The sequence below is a fragment of the Eriocheir sinensis genome, unplaced genomic scaffold (genome assembly GCF_024679095.1).
Source record: "Eriocheir sinensis breed Jianghai 21 unplaced genomic scaffold, ASM2467909v1 Scaffold537, whole genome shotgun sequence".
Lineage (NCBI taxonomy): Eukaryota > Metazoa > Arthropoda > Malacostraca > Decapoda > Varunidae > Eriocheir > Eriocheir sinensis.
The window spans coordinates 225,582-246,963 of record NW_026111873.1 but is presented as its reverse complement, the minus strand read 5'-3'; the positions used below and the strand labels follow the sequence as shown (position 1 = coordinate 246,963).

Here is a 21,382-nt window from a genome sequence, read left to right as displayed (position 1 = left end):
AATGAGGGACAAGGTAATATGTTTCGAGGAATACTGGATTTTATTCGTATGGTGTAAGCTTTTCTGCATGTTATACCGTATCTACAACTGTAATAAATTGCAAGTGGAAAGAGCTTTACAGTCTGTAATAACCTGCTAATAAGCCAATGAAGTAGTGAAGAGAACCACATTATAATTTTACTTTGTACACTAGCTTATAATTTTGCATTTAGTAAAACCAGGCCAATATTTTGCATTTAGGAATACTATTCAATTATTTTGCATTCACGAATACTAAGCTATTATTTTGCATTTATTAATAATATTCTATCATTTTTCATTTTGGAATACTATTCTATTATTTTGCACTATAAACACTTGCCTGCGCCATGACGGGCTGGGGCCGAACAACATCCAGGCCCCTCAAGCAAGCCTACCGGCGCTATAGGCGTAGACGAAAAAAAAAATAATAATAATAATAATAAATAAATAAAAGTAGGTTATTATTTTGCACTTAGTAACATTACGTTATTACTTTGCATTTAGGAATACTATGCTATTATATTGCATTTAGGAATACCAGGCTATTATTTTGCATTTAAGAATACTAAGCTATTATATTGCATTTAGGAATACTAGGCTATTTGCATTTAGGAATATTAAGTTACTATTTTACATTCGTAAATACTAAGTTATTATTTCGCATTTAGGAATACTAGGCTATTATTACGCATTTAAGAATACTAAACTATAATTTTGCATTTAGGAATACAAAGCTATTATTTTGCATTTAGGAATACTAAGGTATTATTTTTTATTTTTTTTTATTTAAGAATACTAAGCTATAAATTTGCACTTGAAAATACTAGGCTATTTTTTTGCATTTGAGAATACTAGCCTATTATTTTGCATTCCTGAGTACAAGGCTATTATTTTGCATTTAAGAATACTAATCTATTGTTTTGGATTTAGGAATACTACGCTATTATTTTGCATTTAGAAATACTAGGTTATTATTGTGCATTTAAGAATACTAATCTTATTTTGCATTGAGGAATATTACGCTATTATTTTGCATTTAGAAATACTAGGCTATTATTTTGCATTTAAGAATACTAAGCTATTTTTTTTTTTTTGCATTTAGGATTACTAGGCTATTATTTTGCATTTAAGAACACTAAGCTATTATTTTGCATTTAGGAATACTACTATTATTTTGCATTTAAGAATATTAAGTTATTCTCTTGCATTTAGGAAACAAGGCTATTATTTTGCATTTAGGAAACTAGGCTATTATTTTGCATTTAGGAAACAAGGCTATTATTTTGCATTTAGGAAACTAGGCTATTATTTTGCATTTAGGAACACTAAGCTATTATTTTGCGTTTAAGAAACTAGTCTATTATTTTGTAGAATTTTTTTTTCTTAAGAGGAATTAATATACCTCTCGTGAACAATTTTATTTATCAATGATGCGTTTTTAATGGATACTGTGCTATAGGCTATCATCTTACCCAATTTATAAGTGTTTATAAGTGGAAAAAGCTTGATGTTCTGTACTGTTTTAGCACTTGTAGGGGATGTTTGGCATTTTTCAAGGTATTTTATTTGTAACATTTCCAATAAATCAGGGTCTTCATATAGTTTTGTTTTACCTTTACGCAAAGTTCACTATTACAAACTTTAATATAGGGGTCACGGTAATGCCCTGGGCCCGTATTCTACATACCGTCATAACTTCTTCTGACGGTCATAGCGGAACAAAATGGCGCATTTCAGACATAACTCCGTCAGAAACTCTTATGGTCGACCATAAACTCTTATGGACGACCATAAAATTGCGCGGGACGCTGAGGTCGGGTTCACCCTGTCATAACTCTGCTTATGACCGTCAGAAGCGCGTCAACATGGCAGCCCCACGTCAACACGCTCCCCAGCCTTTTCGAAGAAGAGACGTACTGAACGAGCTCAGCGATGCTGAGCTTATCAGAAGATACAGATTTGACAAGGAAGGTATTTTGTACGTCACTAATCTTGTGAGGGAAGCCTTGTCAAGTGACACCAAGAGGAGAAACCCACTCACCCCGGAGATGAAGGTGATCATCACACTGCGGTATCTTGCCACGGGAAAAATGCAAATGTGTAGCAGCGACGACCTCGGCCCATCACAGCCCAGCATCAGCAGAGCCATCACCCAGACCATTGACGCCCTTGCAAACGTGAATATTCTCAAGCAGTTCATCAGCTTCCCCACCACCCAAGACGTTACTGAGGCGAACAAGGCAGACTTCCTCACCATTGCAAATTTTCCCGGGGTTATTGGTGTCGTTGATGGGACACACGTAAGGATTGTGGCACCAAAGGAGGAGGAAGACGTGTTTGTCAACCGCAAGGGATATCACAGTATTAATGTGCAGGTCATATTCGATGCCAACTATCGAATACTGGATATCCTAGCGAAGTGGCCTGGCTCAGTGCATGATGCACGTATTTTGAATGGCTGTGGAGTGGCAGAATTGTTCCAGAGAGGGCATGTGCCACCAGGTAGTCACTTGTTGGGAGACAGTGGCTATCCCAGCAAGCCATGGCTCCTGACACCTTACCTGCGACCTCTGCCTGGACCTCAGTCACGCTATAATAGGTGAGTAGATTGTCTTTATTTTTTTTTGGGGTATCAGTATAGTTTCTTACAATAAACATGTTGAACGTGAGATCCGCTAAAAATTTTGTAGAGTTGACATGCCACGCACTACCAGGTGCAATTAGCAAACTGAGCCAATCACAACATTTACCTATTATATAGAGAGTTCGGATAATAGGTTAGGCTAAGTTTCGACTGATCGAAAAAAACTTAATTATTTAGGTTCATTTTAGAATAATAATAAAAAATGAAAATAGCAAATAAATCAGGAAAAAACTCAACCTAACCTAGATTAACTGGCAACAAAAAATACACATATTATATCAGCTTAAATAATAATTAATGACGTTAATAATAAGTACATCAGATTTAAAGAAAATAATACACCTTTGCACCTTCAAATTTAAAGAAATAGATCTTTAAATGAAAAAAAGTTGTCAGAATTTTAAAGTTGATTTTCCTAGTAAAAAAGTTGACCTTCAAATTTAAAAAGTTGACTTTTAAATTAAAACACGACTTTCAAATTGCAAAAGTTGACTCAAATTTAAAAAAATAGATTTCAATTTAAAAAATGTAATTAACCCGGTAACAGCGACGGGCCAAATTTGTGGCTTTACTGTGTACCAGCGACAGGCCAAATTTGTGCCATGATATAAACCCCTCAAAATAGATGATACATAATCTGATCACAAATGCTTTGATATATATTATGAAATGGTTTGTGTGAGGGGTGATTTTTTCTCATTTTTCTCGCCTGGAGGGACCATTAACCCGTGGGCTTCGGCTATGGGAAAGCCGAGAAGTGCCCGAGAGATGACAAAATTACTCTGCATTTTGAGACTAAAAAAAGAGCATGGAATGTACATCAGAGTACTCCTCTCATAACCACAGCCACGACTCGTCAAAGCCCTAAAAAGGATCTGTCGACGTTCTCGGGTTAAGAAACATGATCCCCGCTGCTACCGGGTTAAACTGAAAAAAAATTGTCAAGGACAGTCAAATTTAGTCAAGCAAAGTCAAATTTAGGCAAGCTAGGTATGGCAAGTAGTGAATTTACCCATAGTTAATGGAACATAAGTACTTAATATTGACTGCCATTATCATTTGTATTTTCTTTTAGGGCCCACAAACGGACACGGAGTGTTGTGGAACGGGGGATAGGACAGCTCAAGCGCCGCTTTCATGTCCTACACAGCGAGGTCCGAGTAACTCCCCCGGTGAAGGTGTGCAAGCTGATACATGTATGCGGCATGCTCCACAACATCTGCAAGGACAGGAATATTCCCATTCCTCTCGATGCGGCTCAACCTAACGCTGAAGAAGTGGATCTTGCCATGGCACAACCTGAAGGTGTGCAAGTTGTGCCGCCACTTCCAGCTGGTCAGCGGAATGAAGGTCGCCTGTATCGAGATGAATTCTGCAACTTGCATTTCCAGTAAGTTGGATATTTTATATATATATATATATGTTTTTCGAATTGAATCTGGGAAACACTCATTTCTTAAGAATCTGCATTATTCTGTATCATTATTATTATGAAACTACCTACTAGTTAATTTGTTTTTCGTTCTAGCAATGAAGACTGAAACCCGTTCCTCAGCACGACTGGACAAGTACATGCCAAGGTACTGTTCCACTTGCATTAATAAAGTAATCAATCTATCAATCAATTATAACCCATATTCCTTTTGTAAACATTTGCAAATTAACATTCCTCTCTTTGTCAATACTCTAAAAATACTCATAGTACTCCTTCAATCTTCTTATACCTTCCACACTTACAATTACATTCCTATTCACACCCTTTACATTCATAGTTCATACACACCTTTTCATTCTTTTCTCAAGCTCCCTTCACTTCCTTAAAGAACATCTCCCTATTATTCTGAAAGTCATTTCTCACCTTCCTTCCTAGCTCTTCACACATTGCCTTTTTATTCTCCATTAGTGTTCTTTTTGCATTTTTTTTACATATTCATTTTAATCTCTTTTTCCAGTGCATTTGTACACTGTATCATTCCTGCATAAGCATAATTAAACTAGTACAACTAAGGTTTCACAATCATAGAACTATGTGCATCCTTTTCTACTTTTATTAGGTATATTATTTGTTTTTCCTTTCCTTTTCAATTTGTAACTTGAGCAAAATTTGTTTAAGACGCATGGCTTCCGCTTTTTCTTTGGCAGCTGCCTCCCGTGCCCTTTCAGCTGCCTCCTGCGCCCTTGCAACTGCCTCCTGCGCCCTTGCAGCTCCTGTGAAGGCCCGAGCACAAGCCGCCACCTCCTCTGCGGCTGCCTTCATGGCCCGTGCAGCCTCCTCCCCAGCCTGTGCAGCTGCTGCTGTAGCTCTTGAAGCTACAGCCTCCTCCTCAGCAGCTGCCACCTTTGCTTGAGCAGCTGCTGCATCATCCTCAGCTGGCACCTTCCCCCGGGCACCCCCCTCAGAGTGTGGCTGCAGGGTGGGCTCAGGCACAATTATTACTGTTGGTTCCTCAGCACCTCCCTGACCTACAATGAGCTGGCTCGCTGGCTCTGCTGCGTCTTCACTGCAAGCAATGTATAAAGTCATGAAATGGGTGTACAAATGAGCAGTTATAAACTAATGCAGATTTGCCATAGGGTATATTTTTTCCTTTCATATACTAGGGAGTAAATATGGCATAGTGTTATGGAAATGGAAGGCATACTCATACTAAATTAACGACAATCAATAAGGTCTAGAAGAGTTGTATATCTTTGAGGGGATTGATATTAAGAGGAGGATTCAATGAGTTCTCGGCCTAACAAAGAAGGAGTAGAGACAGGAGCCTGCCAATGCTGTAACATGTTGGTATAGGTTCCAACAAGTAATGCATGGGCTGGCATCCTTTCAGCATTTTCCATTGAGTTACACGGTGACTTTTCATAAGTGATTCACCCACCATTCTTCAGGGACGGAATTTCAAAATTGAAGACGAGATTGGAGAAGTGCATCACACTCAAAGGCGGTTACGTTAAAACAAAAAAAAGTAAGTGGAGTGAACCTTTGCTCTATTTTTCCTCATTCTGAGGTAGGCCAAGAACTCATTGAATACACCTTAATTGAGAAGTACTATGAACCAAGGTAGGATTGCATCAATTGACAGAAGTTGCTGTAGCTTTGATGTTACCTGCAGGCATAGACTTCACAATCTCTTGACGGGAAACGGGGCGCGGGGCCGATTCGCAGGGGGCCGATTTTCAAAAATTTAAAATTTAAATATTTTCAAAACCAAAGCAGCTAGCGACCTGAAACTAAAACAGGCACCTCCCTTAGGCATATATGAGTCTCCATGAGCAGCGGTATCAAAAAATTCAAAGTCGTTCCCTAATAAAATCCCGATTAATTGTTTTTTTTATATAAGTATAACAAAACTTAAAAAGGCTATAAAATCCTCAGATTTTACGCTAGATGCACAAACATCACCAAATGCAGAGATAATCACTTATATTTTCAGAATCAATAGCAATATTTAGCATATCTTATAAGTTTTTGCCCGAAATAGCTACTTATTTTTTTTTATTTAGTGCAATTTTTACGTAAGTTTTAACATCTCATAAATCACTTAATTTTCACATTTGAAACTTAATACTTGAGGAAAGCATGCAGAAAGATCTTAATTTTACTCAACAAAAGCAAAATATTCATTTTTCTATATACAATCACAACTTATTTTGGTTGAATTCCGATGTCACTATTGCCGCAGCACGTCTTGCCGGCTATCTGGCCCTCGTCCCTGAACAATCACTTTAGCCTTTTGGCCTATGACTTGGGCCCAGTCAGTTTCCTGGACTTGTACACGTCCCTGTTCCTCGCCGTCTCCTTCCTGCCCTCCTCGATACGCCCTTGCAACTGCCTCCTGCGCCCTTGCAGCTCCTGTGAAGGCCCGAGCACAAGCCGCCACCTCCTCTGCAGCTGCCTTCATGGCCCGTGCAGCCTCCTCCCCAGCCTGTGCAGCTGCTGCTGTAGCTCTTGAAGCTACAGCCTCCTCCTCAGCAGCTGCCACCTTTGCTTGAGCAGCTGCTGCATCATCCTCAGCTGGCACCTTCCCCCAGGCACCCCCCTCAGTTTGTGGCTGCAGGGTGGGCTCAGGCACAATTATTACTGTTGGTGCCTCAGCACCTCCCTGACCTACAATGAGCTGGCTCGCTGGCTCTGCTGCGTCTTCACTGCAAGTAATGTATAAAGTCATGAAATGGGTGTACAAATGAGCAGTTATAAACTAATGCAGATCTGCCATAGGGTATCTTTTTCCTTTCATATACTAGGGAGTAAATATGGCATAGTGTTATGGAAATGGAAGGCATACTCATACTAAATTAACGACAATCAATAAGGTCTAGAAGAGTTGCATATCTTTGAGGGGATTGATATTAAGAGGAGGATTCAATGAGTTCTCGGCCTAACAAAGAAGGAGTGGAGACAGGAGCCTGCCAATGCTGTAACATGTTGGTATAGGTTCCAACAAGTAATGCATGGGCTGGCATCCTTTCAGCATTTTCCATTGAGTTACAAGGTGACTTTTCATAAGTGATTCACCCACCATTCTTCAGGGACGGAATTTCAAAATTGAAGACGAGATTGGAGAAGTGCATCACACTCAAAGGCGGTTACGTTAAAACATAAGTAAGTGGAGTGAACCTTTGCTCTATTTTTCCTCATTCTGAGGTAGGCCAAGAACTCATTGAATACACCTTAATTGAGAAGTACTATGAACCAAGGTAGGATTGCATCAATTGACAGAAGTTGCTGTAGCTTTGACGTTACCTGCAGGTATAGTTAACTTGAACTAAAGCCTTTAATTAAACAATCTATACCAACAGTAAAGATATATCTCTCATATGTTCTTTCCAAGTGATGAGTTATGTTTCTAGTGTTTTGTAACATACTGGTTGAAGCAAATGACAGGCTTTTATTACTTTTGCTAAGCAGAACTGACTATATTTAAAAATGAGAAGAATAGAACTAAAGAGTGTACTTCACAAATTAAACAAATAGATACATACATGTCGACAGTCCTTTGATGTCCAAGGTCATCAATCTCCTCAAATCCCGTTATGACCTTGCTGTCTTGCCCCAAAACGTCCCCGACAAGTTCATCAATGGGGTCAAGGGAGGGGTGGAGGGGCCACCTGGGAAAAATAAAAATTCATGTATTTTTTGCTTTTTTCCCCTTCTACTAAAGCACTACATTAGTGTCTTCTCAGAATGTAATGCTAAAGTGGATTATGACAGGTACTTTACTGAGATGTTATAAAACTTGTTTTTGTCTCCTGCCTGTAACTTGACCTCTCTCAACAAGTGTATCAAGACACCTCTCCACCTGAATTGACCTCTCTTTTGGCTAATCTATAGTATCTTCTGTTGTGAGAGCGGCAATTAGTGGGCTTTTTTTCTACACTTTTTGTTGCCCTTGAGCCAACTCTTTGTTGTAAAACAAAATTATATAAAAAAAAATAGCTGCTGCACTCCCACCACTATTCAAGGTTGTGTGTGTCAGAAAGGAGCATTTCTTCCTCTTTCATACTTTATCTTACAGGCATCTCTGATGAAAGAAAGTACGAGTAATAAGGAGTAAGAATGGACTCTACATAATATTCATTACAAACTTAAACTGATTTACCCATATATATCAACTAAACGAAAATTTATGGCAAATAGCATCCTGTTTCTTTCAATACAAAACTATTTCAATGTGATTGATTTCCATCAAGCAGTTGTCTGTTGATGGCAACAAGTATGGGTATTGCAACATACTTCTATAAATATCCATTTTTGTATATATCTATATATATATATATATATATATATATATATATATATATATATATATATATATATATATATATATATATATATATATATATATATATATATATATATATATATATATATATACACAAGACTCATTTAGTACCGTGCCAGTAATTCATTACCTACCATATAAAACATCACTAGCTCTTCATACATCTTTTCTACAAACGTTCAACAATCGTGGAAACGCTTTCAAAATCCAATTTAAGGACTATTTATTGTTGAAAATAGGGGATAATATTCACGAAAGCGTAGCCTACTCTGGCGGCTGCTGCGGCGACGGTGCAGCTGGTGTTGTGAGAAATACCTCGCAGAAATAAGACATATAGCAGCTGGTGTTGTGAGAAATACCTCCTTGCAGAAATAAGACATATATATGTGGGGGGGGTCCATGGAGTGGTGCAGCCCCCCCTGGTTAGAAGGGGGCGTCGAGGGGGGTGATGCCCCCCCCGTTAGCAGGTCGTAAAGTTCGGTTGGAGAAGTTTAAATATGCTCTCCCACCCTAAACCCTCTGCGAGATATTTTGCAGCTGCACCGTCGCCGCGGACACCGCTAAAAGATGCTACTCTTTCGTCAATATTATCCCCTATTTTCAATAATAAATAGTCCTTGAATTGGATTTTGAAAGCATTTCCATGATTGTTGAACATTTGAAGAAAAGATTTATGAAGAGCTAGTGATGTTTCATAAGGTAGGTAATGAACATATGAACGTTGGAGTCTGCAAGAGGCCGGTAGGCCTAAACAAGGCAGCTCCTTTGACCCTAAGCTCCCGTGTATCTAACCCCACCTAGTATCGCTGTCCATGAATTTATCTAATCTATTTTTGAATGTGATTGTATTGGCACTCACCACATGACTGCTAAGCCTATTCCACTCATCCACAACCTTGTTGGTAAACCAATTTTTGCCTATGTCCCTGTTGAGTCTGAATTTATCCAGTTTAAACCCATTACTTTGTGTCCTACCCATACATACTGGCATGGTACTAAAATGAATCTTTACATATATATATATATATATATATATATATATATATATATATATATATATATATATATATATATATATATATATATATATATATATATATATATATATATATATATATATATATATATATATATATATATGATATTCAAAGTGCTCAGAATGAGACAAAAATGTGTAATGAGTGTTTATCAGTTAAAGCTAATATATGAAAAACTTACTTACCAGTTCCATTCCGATGATCTCGAAAGTTCTTCAGCTTCATCTTGACTTAGAAGTGATGGTGAACCATCGCTTTACCTCAACGGCCGTCCTCTCATGGTGGAACTGTCCATTCAGGTCGGCCGTAATCTTCGCCCAGACATCGTGTTTCTTTTGGTTGGAAACACCAACCGTCTTGAAGTTCCTCTTCAAAACGTGGACTTCGTCCCTGTATAACATAGCCAGCTGGAGAGACTCGTCGTCTCCCCAGTTAGCCTTCCTTTGACGTTTAGGTTGAGGATCCATGCCGTGAGTAAACACTACCGAACAGCTGAGAGGGCGGTACATTTGTTTACACACTTTTCAACGGGAATACGTTTCCGCGCATTTTCTCATAACGAATTTCTATTTTACCATTTCTAACTTCCCCAAAAGTCGTAATATGAGGTCAAAATAATGTAAATCAAAGAAAATGATGTCAATAATATATTATATTCCATAAATTTAGAGTTAACAAATTGTGAGCCGTGCGTTCTAGCGGCTCACGGTGTTGTTGATTTACTGCGCTATGGCCGACGACAAGAAGAAGAAGAAGAAGACTTCTGACGGTCATTATACTGACGGTCATAAATTCTGTTAGCTATGACGGTTAGTTATGGTCGACCATAAGCACTATGTAGAATACGGGCCCTGGGCCCGTATTCTACATACCGTCATAACTTCTTCTGACGGTCATAGCGGAACAAAATGGCGCATTTCAGACATAACTCCGTCAGAAACTCTTATGGTCGACCATAAACTCTTATGGACGACCATAAAATTGCGCGGGACGCTGAGGTCGGGTTCACCCTGTCATAACTCTGCTTATGACCGTCAGAAGCGCGTCAACATGGCAGCCCCACGTCAACACGCTCCCCAGCCTTTTCGAAGAAGAGACGTACTGAACGAGCTCAGCGATGCTGAGCTTATCAGGAGATACAGACTTGACAAGGAAGGTATTTTGTACGTCACTGATCTTGTGAGGGAAGCCTTGTCAAGTGACACCAAGAGGAGAAACCCACTCACCCCGGAGATGAAGGTGATCATCACACTGCGGTATCTTGCCACGGGAAAAATGCAAATGTGTAGCAGCGACGACCTCGGCCCATCACAGCCCAGCATCAGCAGAGCCATCACCCAGACCATTGACGCCCTTGCAAACGTCAATATTCTCAAGCAGTTCATCAGCTTCCCCACCACCCAAGACGTTACTGAGGCGAACAAGGCAGACTTCCTCACCATTGCAAATTTTCCCGGGGTTATTGGTGTCGTTGATGGGACACACGTAAGGATTGTGGCACCAAAGGAGGAGGAAGACGTGTTTGTCAACCGCAAGGGATATCACAGTATTAATGTGCAGGTCATATTCGATGCCAACTATCGAATACTGGATATCCTAGCGAAGTGGCCTGGCTCAGTGCATGATGCACGTATTTTGAATGGCTGTGGAGTGGCAGAATTGTTCCAGAGAGGGCATGTGCCACCAGGTAGTCACTTGTTGGGAGACAGTGGCTATCCCAGCAAGCCATGGCTCCTGACACCTTACCTGCGACCTCTGCCTGGACCTCAGTCACGCTATAATAGGTGAGTAGATTGTCTTTATTTTTCTTTGGGGTATCAGTATAGTTTCTTACAATAAACATGTTGAACGTGAGATCCGCTAAAAATTTTGTAGGGTTGACATGCCACGCACTACCAGGTGTAATTAGCAAACTGAGCCAATCACAACATTTACCTATTATATAGAGAGTTCGGATAATAGGTTAGGCTAAGTTTCGACTGATCGAAAAAAACTTAATTATTTAGGTTCATTTTAGAATAATAATAAAAAATGAAAATAGCAAATAAATCAGGAAAAAACTCAACCTAACCTAGATTAACTGGCAACAAAAAATACACATATTATATCAGCTTAAATAATAATTAATGACGTTAATAATAAGTACATCAGATTTAAAGAAAATAATACACCTTTGCACCTTCAAATTTAAAGAAAAAGATCTTTAAATGAAAAAAAATTGTCAGAATTTTAAAGAGTTGATTTTCCTAGTAAAAAGGTTGACCTTCAAATTTAAAAAGTTGACTTTTAAATTAAAACACTTGACTTTCAAATTGCAAAAGTTGACTCAAATTTTAAAAAAATAGATTTCAATTTAAAAAATGTAATTAACCCGGTAGCAGCGACGGGCCAAATTTGTGGATTTACCGTGTAGCAGCGACGGGCCAAATTTGTGCCATCATATAACCCCCAAAAAATAGATGATACATAATCTGATCACAAATGCTTTGATATATATTATGAAATGGTTTGTGTGAGGGCTGATTTTTTCTCATTTTTTTCGCTTGGAGGGACCGTTAACCCGTGGGTTTCGGCTATGGGAAAGCCGAGAAGTGGCCGAGAAACGACAAAATTACACTGCATTTTGAGACTAAGAAAAGAGCATGGAACGTACATCAGAGTACTCTCATAACCACAGCCACGACTCGTCAAAGCCCTAAAAAGGATCTGTCGACGTTCTCGGGTTAAGAAACATGATCCCCGCTGCTACCGGGTTAAACTGAAAAAAAATTGTCAAGGACAGTCAAATTTAGTCAAGCAAAGTCAAATTTAGTCAAGCTAGGTATGGCAAGTAGTGAATTTACCCATAGTTAATGGAACATAAGTACTTAATATTGACTGCCATTATCATTTGTATTTTCTTTTAGGGCCCACAAACGGACACGGAGTGTTGTGGAACGGGGAATAGGACAGCTCAAGCGCCGCTTTCATGTCCTACACAGCGAGGTCCGAGTAACTCCCCCGGTGAAGGTGTGCAAGCTGATACATGTATGCGGCATGCTCCACAACATCTGCAAGGACAGGAATATTCCCATTCCTCTCGATGCGGCTCAACCTAACGCTGAAGAAGTGGATCTTGCCATGGCACAACCTGAAGGTGTGCAAGTTGTGCCGCCACTTCCAGCTGGTCAGCGGAATGAAGGTCGCCTGTATCGAGATGAATTCTGCAACTTGCATTTCCAGTAAGTTGGATATTTTATATATATATGTTTTTCGAATTGAATCTGGGAAACACTCATTTCTTAAGAATCTGCATTATTCTGTATCATTATTATTATGAAACTACCTACTAGTTAATTTGTTTATATTTCTAGCAATGAAGACTGAAACCCGTTCCTCAGCACGACTGGACAAGTACATGCCAAGGTACTGTTCCACTTGCATTAATAAAGTAATCAATCTATCAATCAATTATAACCCATATTCCTTTTGTAAACATTTGCAAATTAACAGTCCCCTCTTTGTTGTCAATACTCTAAAAACACTCATAGTACTCCTTCAATCTTCTTATACCTTCCACACTTACAATTACATTCCTATTCACACCCTTTACATTCATAGTTCATACACACCTTTTCATTCTTTTCTCAAGCTCCCTTCACTTCCTTCAAGAACATCTCCTATTATTCTGAAAGTCATTTCTCACCTTCCTCCTAGCTCTTCACACATTGCCTTTTTATTCTCCATTAGTGTTCTTTTGCATTTTTTTTACATATTCATTTTAATCTCTTTTTCCAGTGCATTTGTACACTGTATCATTCCTGCATAAGCATAATTAAATTAGTACAACTAAGGTTTCACAATCATAGAACTATGTGCATCCTTTTCTACTTTTATTAGGTATATTATTTGTTTTTCCTTTCCTTTTCAATTTGTAACTTGAGCAAAATTTGTTTAAGACGCATGGCTTCCGCTTTTTCTTTGGCAGCTGCCTCCCGTGCCCTTTCAGCTGCCTCCTGCGCCCTTGCAGCTGCTTCCTGCGCCCTTGCCTGTGAAGGCCCGAGCACAAGCCGCCACCTCCCCAGCAGCTGCCGACATGGCCACTGCAGCCGCCTCCCCAGCCTGTGCAGCTGCTGTAGCTCTTGAAGCTACAGCCTCCTCCTCAGCAGCTGCCACCCTTGCTTGAGCAGCTGCTGCATCATCCTCAGCTGGCACCTTCCCCCAGGCACCCCCCTCAGTTTGTGGCTGCAGGGTGGGCTCAGGCACAATTATTACTGTTGGTGCCTCAGCACCTCCCTGACCTACAATGAGCTGGCTCGCTGGCTCTGCTGCGTCTTCACTGCAAGTAATGTATAAAGTCATGAAATGGGTGTACAAATGAGCAGTTATAAACTAATGCAGATCTGCCATAGGGTATCTTTTTCCTTTCATATACTAGGGAGTAAATATGGCATAGTGTTATGGAAATGGAAGGCATACTCATACTAAATTAACGACAATCAATAAGGTCTAGAAGAGTTGCATATCTTTGAGGGGATTGATATTAAGAGGAGGATTCAATGAATTCTCGGCCTAACAAAGAAGGAGTGGAGACAGGAGCCCGCCAATGCTGTAACATGTTGGTATAGGTTCCAACAAGTAATGCATGGGCTGGCATCCTTTCAGCATTTTCCATTGAGTTACAAGGTGACTTTTCATAAGTGATTCACCCACCATTCTTCAGGGACGGAATTTCAAAATTGAAGACGAGATTGGAGAAGTGCATCACACTCAAAGGCGGTTACGTTAAAACATAAAAAAGTAAGTGGAGTGAACCTTGTTTCTATTTTTCCTCATTCTGAGGTAGGCCAAGAACTCATTGAAAACACCTTAATTGAGAAGTACTATGAACCAAGGTAGGATTGCATCAATTGACAGAAGTTGCTGTAGCTTTGACGTTACCTGCAGGTATAGTTAACTTGAACTAAAGCCTTTAATTAAACAATCTATTCCAACAGTAAAGATATATCTCTCATATGTTCTTTCCAAGTGATGAGTTATGTTTCTAGTGTTTTGTAACATACTGGTTGAAGCAAATGACAAGCTTTTATTACTTTTGCTAAGCAGAACTGACTATATTTAAAAATGAGAAGAATAGAACTAAAGAGTGTACTTCACAAATTAAACAAATAGATACATACATGTCGACAGTCCTTTGATGTCCAAGGTCATCAATCTCCTCAAATCCCGTGATGACCTTGCTGTCTTGCCCCAAAACGTCCCCGACAAGTTCATCAATGGGGTCAAGGGGAGGGGGTGGAGGGCCGCCACCTGGGAAAAAATAAAAATTCATGTATTTTTTGCTTTTTTCCCCTTCTACTAAAGCACTACATTAGTGTCTTCTCAGAATGTAATGCTAAAGTGGATTATGACAGGTACTTTACTGAGATGTTATAAAACTTGTTTTTGTCTCCTGCCTGTAACTTGACCTCTCTCAACGAGTGTATCAAGACACCTCTCCACCCGGAATTGACCTCTCTTTTGGCTAATCTATAGTATCTTCTGTTGTGAGAGCGGCAATTAGTGGGCTTTTTTTCTACACTTTTTGTTGCCCTTGAGCCAACTCTTTTGTTGTAAAACAAAATTATATATAAAAAAAATAGCTGCTGCACTCCCACCACTATTCAAGGTTGTGTGTGTCAGAAAGGAGCATTTCTTCCTTTTTCATACTTTATCTTACAGGCATCTCTAATGAAAGAAAGTACGAGTAATAAGGGTAAGAATGGACTCTACATAATATTCATTACAAACTTAAACTGGTTTACCCATATATATAAACTAAACGAAAATTTATGGCAAATAGCATCCTGTTTCTTTCAATACAAAACTATTTCAATGTGATTGATTTCCATCAAGCAGTTGTCTGTTGATGGCAACATGTATGGGTATTGCAACATACTTCTATAAATATCCATGTTTATATATATATATATATATATATATATATATATATATATATATATATATATATATTTTTATATATATATATATATATATATATATATATATATATATATATATACACACACACAAGACTCATTTTAGTACCGTGCCAGTAATTCATTACCTACCAAATGAAACATCACTAGCTCTTCATATATCTTTTCTACAAACGTTCAACAATCATGGAAACGCTTTCAAAATCCAATTCAAGGACTATTTATTGTTGAAAATAGGGGATAATATTCACGAAAGCGTAACCCCCTATGGCGGCGGCCGCGGCGACGGTGCAGCTGGTGTTGTGAGAAATACCTCCTTGCAGAAATAAGACATATAGCAGCTGGTGTTGTGAGAAATACCTCCTCGCAGAAATAAGACATATATGTGGGGGGGGGGGTCCATGGGGTGGTGCAGCCCCCCCTGGTTAGAAGGGGGCGTCGAGGGGGGTGATGCCCCCCCCGTTAGCAGGTCGTAAAGCTCGGTTGGAGAAGTTTAAATATGCTCTCCCACCCTAAACCCTCTGCGAGATATTTTGCAGCTGCACCGTCGCCGCGGCCACCGCTAAAGGATGCTACTCTTTCGTCAATATTATCCCCTATTTTCAATAATAAATAGTCCTTGAATTGGATTTTGAAAGCATTTCCATGATTGTTGAACATTTGAAGAAAAGATTTATGAAGAGCTAGTGATGTTTCATAAGGTAGGTAATGAACATATGAACGTTGGAGTCTGCAAGAGGCCGGTAGGCCTAAACAAGGCAGCTCCTTTGACCCTAAGCTCCCGTGTATCTTACCCCACCTAGTATCGCTGTCCATGAATTTATGTAATCTATTTTTGAATGTGACAATTGTATTGGCACTCACCACATGACTGCTAAGCCTATTCCACTCATCCACAACCTTGTTGGTAAACCAATTTTTGCCTATGTCCCTGTTGAGTCTGAATTTATCCAGTTTAAACCCATTACTTTGTGTCCTACCCATACATACTGGCATGGTACTAAAATGAATCTTTACTATATATATATATATATATATATATATATATATATATATATATATATATATATATATATATATATATATATATATATATATATATATATATGATATTCAAAGTGCTCAGAATGAGACAAAAAATGTGTAATGGGTGTTTATCAGTTAAAGCTAATATATGAAAACTTACTTACCAGTTCCATTCCGATGATCTCGAAAGTTCTTCAGCTTCATCCTTGACTTAGAAGTGATGGTGAACCATCGCTTCTTTACCTCTACGGCCGTCCTCTCATGGTGGAACTATCCATTCAGGTCGGCCGTAATCTTCGTCCAGACATCGTGTTTCTTTTGGTTGGAAACACCAACCGTCTTGAAGTTCCTCTTCAAAACGTGGACTTCGTCCCTGTATAACATAGCCAGCTGGAGAGACTCGTCGTCTCCCCAGTTAGCCTTCCTTTGACGTTTAGGTTGAGGATCCATGCCGTGAGTAAACACTGCCGAACAGCTGAGAGGGCGGTACATTTGTTTACACACTTTTCAACGGGAATACGTTTCAGCGCATTTTCTCATAACGAATTTCTATTTTACCATTTCTAACTTCCCCAAAAGTCGTAATATGAGGTCAAAATAATGTAAATCAAAGAAAATGATGTCAATAATATATTATATTCCATAAATTTAAAGTTAACAAATTGTGAGCCGTGCGTTCTAGCGGCTCACGGTGTTGTTGATTTACTGCGCTATGGCCGACGACAAGAAGAAGAAGAAGAAGACTTCTGACGGTCATTCTACTGACGGTCATAAATTCTGTTAGCTATGACGGTTAGTTATGGTCGACCATAAGCACTATGTAGAATACGGGCCCTGGAGAGTCTCAGGGTTAAGACGATGAAAAAGGTTAAGAACCACTGTAATACAATTGTTTGCCCAAGAAGATATAACAGGTGAAGAATGGTGAAAAGTATTACATTTCTCAGGACGTTTGCTGGTCTGCTGGTGAAGTGAGTACATGTCTTTTAATTTTTTTGAAATATTATAATCATATTACCTGCAATATTTTGCTTTATTGTTTAATATTTTTTTGCATTTATTTAGAGAAAGAGTATAACCACTTGAGAGCAAGAATGTATATTATTGGCTAATAAATTGCATTGGTTAGCTCCATTGTGGAGCACCCCCGGCTACCAGAGCTGCGTTACCAGAGGTTCCAATCTCTGGTACCGATAAACCTGGGAAACAACAGGTCAATATGCGGCGCAGAGACCGTCACCCAAGCAATGATCCCAAGTCCGCGAGTCCATCCCAAAAAGATTAGCTCCGCCAGCTCTCGTGACACCGACTATCGTATACAATCACAAACGTTTCCTCTACTGAGGGGGAAGGCATGTGTAGAGAAATTCGACGTTATAGCAATCGTGGAGACATGGGTTGATATTGCAAACAAAAACTTCATGTCGGAATTGGAAATATATATCGTTATCAAATGTTTCAAAAGAAAGAAAGGGAAGAAGGGGAGGAGGGGTTGCATTTTATGTTAAAAACACTCTTAAATGTTCCCCTAACAATTCAGTTCAAACAAATGGCGACTCAGAGTCAGTTTGGGTGGACGTCCACAAAGGGAAAGACAGACTAACTCTATGGGTTCTTTACAGGCTACCAAACTTGGCGGGCAGGACACGGATATATTACTACAAGAGGTTGGCAGGGCAAGCAGGAGTAAAAATATCTATATAATGGGGGATTACAACTATAGGAATATAGATTGGGAAGGCGTCGTGGGAGATCTAGAATCCAACGATTCTAGTATTGGGAGAGAGCTAGGTTGTAGTGCTCACAAAGAGATTAGGTCTAACTTAGACTGGGCGGTAACCCATCAACTCAACCATGTGTTGATGCCGGACTTTAAAAGAGCCGATTGCGAGGGGCTTAGCAGACATCTTGAGGAGAACCTTTGGGATAAATGAGAGCCGGATAACAGGACGGGAACCTGATGGTCAGAGAAGCTATGTTTAAATGACCTACAATAATTTGGTTAGAGCAATAGCAGATGATCACAGACTGCATATCCTTTACCAAGAACGTAGAAAGGAAAATAACGACCCTAAATGGATGACCCAACGGCTCAAGCATGAGATTGGTTTAAAGAGAGGGATTTATAGGAAAATGAAAAATGGGGAAACCCACCTCTGGGGTAGGTATGTTGAACCAGCCAGATCGGTAAAGAAGAACACCCGCCTAGCAAAAAGGAATTACGTGATTAGGGTAGCCAACGAGGCCAAGAGCGATCCCAAGGGGTTCTTTAATTTGTACAGAACGAAAATAATGGAAATAATTGGATCGTTGAACACAAACACTGTTGAGGTCGTTAGAGTGGAGAAGATATGAATCAAATGTTGAATGACTACTTCCTCTCAGATTCACAGAGGAAAATCTAACAACTATTCCGGAGAGAGTTTAGGTATATGAGGGCGAAGTTGAGGGATGTGATCTCACTAGGCAGGCTGTCCAGGATGAGATATGTAGGTTAAAGAAAAAAAAATCTCCGGGTCCAGACAAAATATTCCCACGGGTCCTGAAAGAATGCAAGGAGGTCCTCGGTGGCCCACTAACCGATATTTTTTAGATGTCGGTTAATTCTGGATACATGCCCAATTAATGGAAAATAGATAATGAGACGCCGATTTTCAAAAAGGGAGACAAGTCAGCCACCTCAAATTATCGCCCAATTAGCTTAACATCTGTTGTTGGCAAGACGTTGGAATCAATTATAGCCAGGAGCATTCGGGACTATCTAGAGAAGAATAGTTTAATTCATGACTCACAGCATGGGTTCACGAAGGGTAGGCCTTACCTAACTAACCTGTTGTACTTTCAAACTAAAGTAACCGAGGTGGTTGACGGAAATGAAAATTAATGACATACTATATCTAGATTTCAGTAAAGCGTGTGACAACGTCCCGCATCACCGGCTATTACAAAAATTACAGGCACACGGCTTAGATGGGGAAGTCTTGAATTGGATTAAAGCGTGGCTTGGAGGTAGGATGCAGAGTGCAAACAATGGTAAAAAAATCTGAATGCTGTGTTACGAGTGGAGTCCCACAGCGGTCGGTGCTGGGTCCACAGCTTTTTTACATCAATGATATTGACACAGGAATTAGTAGTGATATCGGTAAGTTCGCAGATGATACCAAGCAAGATTGGTAGAGTAATCCAGTCAGAGCAGGACGCTAACGTTTTCCAGAATGAGCTAGGCAGGCTCTATGATTGGGCAGATGGAATTCAATGTCGGGAAGTATATGTAGTATGCTGAATGTAAGTAGGAATAACCCCTTACACATTTACTCATTAAATGACACTCCGCTGAGCAGGTTTGAGTGTGAGAGACTTGGGAGTCTTTGGAAGCACTGACCTCCGTCCTAGGGCTCAATGCATGCAGGTTAAAAATCGTGAAAACAGAGTACTGGGTTTCATCTCGAGGAGCGAAAAGAACAGGAGCGCTGAAGTCATCCTCAAACTTTACTAAGCAATAGTTAGACCTCATTTCGATTATGCGGTTCAGTTCTGGTTACCGTACTATGATATGGATATCAAGATGTTAGAATCTGTACAAAGGAGGATGAAAAATAATTCAAGGGGTGAGAAACTTGCTTTATGAGGATAGACTTAAGCATTTACATCTGCACTCTCTAGAAAGGCTAAGGTTACGAGGTGACTTGATCGAGGTTTATAAATGGATGAAGGGCTTTAATAAAGCACCTTTGCCGCCTGAGAGGCCACCATCCAGACCCTGATCTCATGTGCGGTTCACGTCAACCTGTTGTGGAAGAACACAAGTTTTTGGGACTCGTCTTCGACATATATGTTACTCATCAGTGTAGTAGCTTTTATTGTAGGTCTGATAGTCCCACTCTGCAGTATCTCTCCTTCGATGTTTGTCACCATTCTTTCTTCCGACTGCTGTGACGTTGACGGCTTAGTAGTTTGATATACATCCATGATGCCAAATTTTCTTATTATGTGCTTTGGAAGTTTATAATCATAACAGCATTTTCCGTTCCTTCTCACTCCATATTTGATGGTTAGGAGTGCTTCTAAACTCTTAACAGTTAGTCTATTACGTAGTTTTGACTTAACAATCCCCATCTGACTGAACACACGTTCCACGTCGGCATCAGAATGAGGCAAAGTGAGTATTGTCAGAGCCAAATCAGATAGTTCTTGAAAAGGATTTTCTCCAGCTGCATCCACATATGAGGCTATTTCTGCCCACAGTCCTACAGTGTCAGAGATTTGTGTCCAGTGTTTGATGAAGCTTTTTTCCACTGGAAATCAATACGAGTCAAAAGTACATTTTCACATACAAACCATTTAGCTAGTTCTATTATGTCTGCTTTTATTGGTGTCAGACATTCCGTTGCACTTAAGCATGCATGCTTAAGTGCAACGGAACATTCAAGTGTTGCAGTTAGTGTCATGACACTAACTGCAACACTTGAATGTTTTCAGGCAAACGTTGGCGCAGCTGTGTGACAAGCTCAATAACAAACTCTGTGCACCTTCGATGAATGTCACCTTCGTCAGGACATTTATCTTCAGTTAGTTCCTTTTCAAACTCGTAGCCTAGGTAGGGTTTAGGATCCAAAAAGTCACACAGCAAATCGCCTTCCTTAATCTGTTTTCCTGGGATGACGATCTTGTTAGTGAGGGAGTCGATGAGATGAACTAGATCACGGAGCAACTTTGTTGAGTCTTGTGTGTCTGCTTCAAAATTTTTATTCACTCTTTGTACTTCACCTAGAATTTGTTTAAAAAATATAAGATAAACCTAGTTTCTCATGTCACAAAACATAGAATAAAAAAGTTGTGCAGTGTAGCATCATTCATCATTTCTTGTCCATTCAAAATGGGTTTTCAGCTCAGTCCACTGCTGAAATAATTTAACAA

At 39.6% G+C, this 21,382-nt stretch overlaps 2 protein-coding genes across 6 annotated transcripts; one reads left to right on the top strand and one right to left on the bottom strand.

Annotated features, from left to right (window-relative positions):
* Nucleotides 1-1,659: 1,659 nt before the first annotated feature.
* Nucleotides 1,660-13,511, top strand: LOC126992989 (putative nuclease HARBI1). Of its 3 annotated transcripts, none has more exons than XM_050851815.1 (4): nt 1,660-2,620; nt 12,389-12,703; nt 12,836-12,887; nt 13,450-13,511. In XM_050851815.1, exons 1-3 carry the CDS (start codon nt 1,683-1,685, stop codon nt 12,846-12,848), a joined length of 1,266 nt encoding a protein of 421 aa, XP_050707772.1. In that variant the 5' UTR covers nt 1,660-1,682; the 3' UTR covers nt 12,849-12,887; nt 13,450-13,511. The 3 variants fall into 3 exon arrangements, with proteins under 3 accessions (XP_050707772.1, XP_050707771.1, XP_050707770.1); XM_050851814.1 differs by lacking the exons at nt 12,389-12,703; nt 12,836-12,887; nt 13,450-13,511 and adding exons at nt 3,741-4,055; nt 4,194-4,245; nt 4,808-4,955 and having other exon boundaries at nt 1,661-2,620; XM_050851813.1 differs by lacking the exon at nt 1,660-2,620 and adding an exon at nt 9,744-11,266.
* LOC126992990 (tol-Pal system protein TolA-like) lies at nt 4,696-17,288 on the bottom strand. Of its 3 annotated transcripts, none has more exons than XM_050851818.1 (4): nt 16,630-17,288; nt 14,642-14,771; nt 6,685-6,808; nt 4,696-5,042 (listed from the first exon to the last, which is right to left on the bottom strand). In XM_050851818.1, exons 1-4 carry the CDS (start codon nt 16,667-16,669, stop codon nt 4,725-4,727), a joined length of 612 nt encoding a protein of 203 aa, XP_050707775.1. In that variant the 5' UTR covers nt 16,670-17,288; the 3' UTR covers nt 4,696-4,724. The 3 variants fall into 3 exon arrangements, with proteins under 3 accessions (XP_050707775.1, XP_050707774.1, XP_050707773.1); XM_050851817.1 differs by having other exon boundaries at nt 4,696-4,901; nt 6,544-6,808; nt 16,630-17,282; XM_050851816.1 differs by lacking the exon at nt 6,685-6,808 and adding an exon at nt 13,677-13,800 and having other exon boundaries at nt 16,630-17,279.
* Between the last annotated feature and the right edge of the window lie 4,094 nt (nt 17,289-21,382).